Here is a 3,050-nt window from a genome sequence, read left to right as displayed (position 1 = left end):
AGAACATGAGCAAGAATTTCCAGCATGTTGAATGGGACTATTTAGAATAGTGAGATTCTGGAGATGCTCACTAGAATAGTGCAGTGTGCATTGCCTGAAGGTTGCAGTACTTAGTCTCGAAGTTATAGAGGTGATTGGAAAGGAGGAAAGGTGGCTGACATGGAGTAACCCTGCTTTTATCTTCCCCAACACTTCAATGCCACATGGGCACAACAGGGCTGCTTCTTTCTACAACACTGCCTGGGTTAGAATGAAAGTAGAAGGAGCTGTAAAGGCCAAGCTAGTCTGAATGGATCAAAGGGCCTTCTTCCGTGATGGAATTGACCTTATAAAGTAATTTAGCTGCCAAACACTGAGGGTAAGTAGGATAACTTCAGCAGCCTTTTAAGATTGAATGAGAAGAGGTAGCAGTTTAGATTTAATGAAAATATTGCAGGGCTGAAAAGAGTGGATTTTATTGTGGGACCAAAGACAGAATTTATTTGGCTGCAGTTCTAAATATGAAGTTTATAGGATTGTAATGTTGTGTGATTGTCTCTTTAATTTAAGGATGTGATGGGGACATTAGGACCCTGATTAACTTCCAGAGAAGAAGCAAAGTTATTCATCGTCTATTAATCGTGTCTAATCACGAGTGAGTGGCGCTCATTCATCCTGTTAATATACACAGGCTAAAACTGTGGTTGTTCGGTTAGGAGTTACATGTTTGTAACATGCATCTTTGCAAATAAATATATTTAAAAAGTGCAAAAAAAAAATTCTCCACTTCTAATTTTCACCAACAAGATTTCTGGAATAGAATGCTAATACTTGGTTTTCTTTATTTGAGTCGTTTCATTTGTCCGTTCAGATTCTCATTTTCTACACAATATGAGGCCACCTTATTTTCCTGAACTGGAATTCCTCCTGACTGTGTTGAAATTCATTCGGCAATTACCTGCTCTTTCTGCAGGTCTACAGATGCAGTCTTGTAATTTATCGCACTCCTCCTCAGTGTTGTCTATCTCCCCCATCCCCCAAATCAGGTCATAACCACATTTTCCAGCAACAATCCTATTTCCCAAGATTCAAGAATAACTTCTTCCCCACTGTTATCAGACTTTTGAAGTGGCCTCTCAAATATTAATGTTGATCTCTCTCTCTCTCTGCACCTTGTTTGCGGCTGTAACACTACATTCTACACTCTGTTCTGCTATGATCTGCCTGTAGAGCATGCAAAACACCAAGTTTCACTGTATCTCGGTACATATGACAACAATTAGTCAATAATTCGCTGATTGCCACTGTGAAGCGTTAGCCTTTACCAGGGATCATCTTTGTTTTCTGTTTTACGTATCCAAACCTGTAGAAAGTACTTACTATATCCATGTACATTTGATAGCTATCCATTGAACTCAGTAACTCGTTCACATACTCCTGTAAAACACAAGCAGGAAAACCTTCAGTATAAATGAATTAAAGGCCAGGTTTAACAAGAGGAGAAAGCCAGATAAAGAGTCATTCAGCAGCCTGCTATTACTGGTCCGTAAGCAGAGCTGTACAGCATTGAGTGAGAAAGACTTGCATTTATGTAACACCTTTCATGGCTTCCCTTCTTACTTTAAAAAGACTAGAGCATCTGGAAGGAGCTCCAGGAGCTCAGACAGAGAGCTAACATCAGGCAGAGAGCTGGTGCAGAAAGCTCAAACTCATGAGACAACAAGGTGTAGAGCTGGATGAACACAGCAGGCCAAGCAGCATCAGAGGAGCAGGAAAGCTGACGTGAAGGGTCTGGACCCTTCTTCAGAAATGGGGGAGGGGAAGGGGATTCTGAAATAAATAGGGAGAGGGGGGAGGTGGATAGAAGATGGATAGAGGAGCAGATGGGTGGAGAGGAGACAGACAGTTCAAAGAGGCGGGGATGGAGCCAGTAAAGGTGAGTGTAGGTGGGGAATTAGGAAGGGGATAGGTCAGTCCAGGGAGGACGGACAGTTCAAGGGGGCGGGATGAGGTTGGTCGGTAGGAGATGGGGGTGTGGCTTGAGGTGGGAGGAGGGGATAGGTGGCAGGAAGGACAGGTTAGGGAGGCAGGGACGAGCTGGGCTGGTTTTGGGATGCGATAGGGGGAGGGGAGATTTTGAAGCTTGTGAAGTCCACAAACACATGTTAGCTCAAGGGAGAAAATGCTGATTGGTGAGTTGCTCTTGAATTTTTAACAATGGGACCAAAGATTGTCACACTGCCTGTGGTGTGATTTCTGGATAAAACGCCATTGCTGGATTGGGAAAGTTGGAGCTGCCCAACTGAAAAAAAACTGCCCAACTGCCCAACTGACAGGCAACATGTCATGGGTGCCCAGTCGGGAAACTTGCCCACATTGTACTCAATCTGCCACCTTGTTGCCCCCTCACGTAACCCATCCATATCATTTTGCAGCCTCTATCCATCTTCTATCCACCTCCCCCCCCCCCCTATTTATTTCAGATACTTTACTCTCTGTCTATCCAGGCAAGTGGAGAGTATTCCATCACGCTCCTGGCTTGTGCCTTGTGGATGGTGGACAGGCTTTGGGGAGTCAGGAGGTGAGTTACTCCCTGCAGGATTCCTAGCTTCTGACCTGCTCTTGTAACCATTGTGTTAATGTGGTGAGTCCAGTTGAGTTTCTGGTCAATAATAACCCCCCAGCATGTTGATAGTGGGGGATTCGGTGATGGTGACACCATTGATTGTCAGTTTTTCTCTTGTTGGAGATAGCCATTGTCACATTTTTGTGGGGCAAATGTCACTTGCTACTTGTCAGCCCAAGCCTGGATATTGTCCAGATCTTGTTGCATGTGAACACGGACTGCTTCAGTACCTGAGGAGTCGCGAATGGTGCTGAACATTGTGCAGTCATCGGCGACCATCCCCACTTCTGACCTTACGACAGAGGGAAGGTCATTGATGAAGCAGCTGAAGATGGCTGGGCCTAGGACACTACCCTGAGAAACTCCTGCAGAGGTGTCCTGGAGCTGAGATGATTGACCTCCAACAACCACGACCATCTTCCTATGTGTCAGGTATGACTCCAAC

The 3,050-nt window shown here is 44.9% G+C and overlaps 1 protein-coding gene across 1 annotated transcript in view; it reads right to left on the bottom strand.

Annotated features, from left to right (window-relative positions):
* The window catches only part of LOC109925934 (nck-associated protein 1-like), a 63,378-nt gene that overhangs the window by 50,274 nt on the left and 10,054 nt on the right, over positions 1-3,050 (bottom strand). Inside the window, exon 4 of the mRNA XM_048618993.1 lies at positions 1,360-1,416. Within this exon, the coding sequence (XP_048474950.1) occupies positions 1,360-1,416 (57 nt within the window). The remainder of the gene's footprint in view (positions 1-1,359; positions 1,417-3,050) is intronic.

This window comes from Rhincodon typus, chromosome 41, assembly GCF_021869965.1.
Source record: "Rhincodon typus isolate 14 chromosome 41, sRhiTyp1.1, whole genome shotgun sequence".
Lineage (NCBI taxonomy): Eukaryota > Metazoa > Chordata > Chondrichthyes > Orectolobiformes > Rhincodontidae > Rhincodon > Rhincodon typus.
The sequence above is the reverse complement of the archived record's forward strand: the minus strand, read 5'-3'. Positions and strand labels throughout refer to the sequence as shown.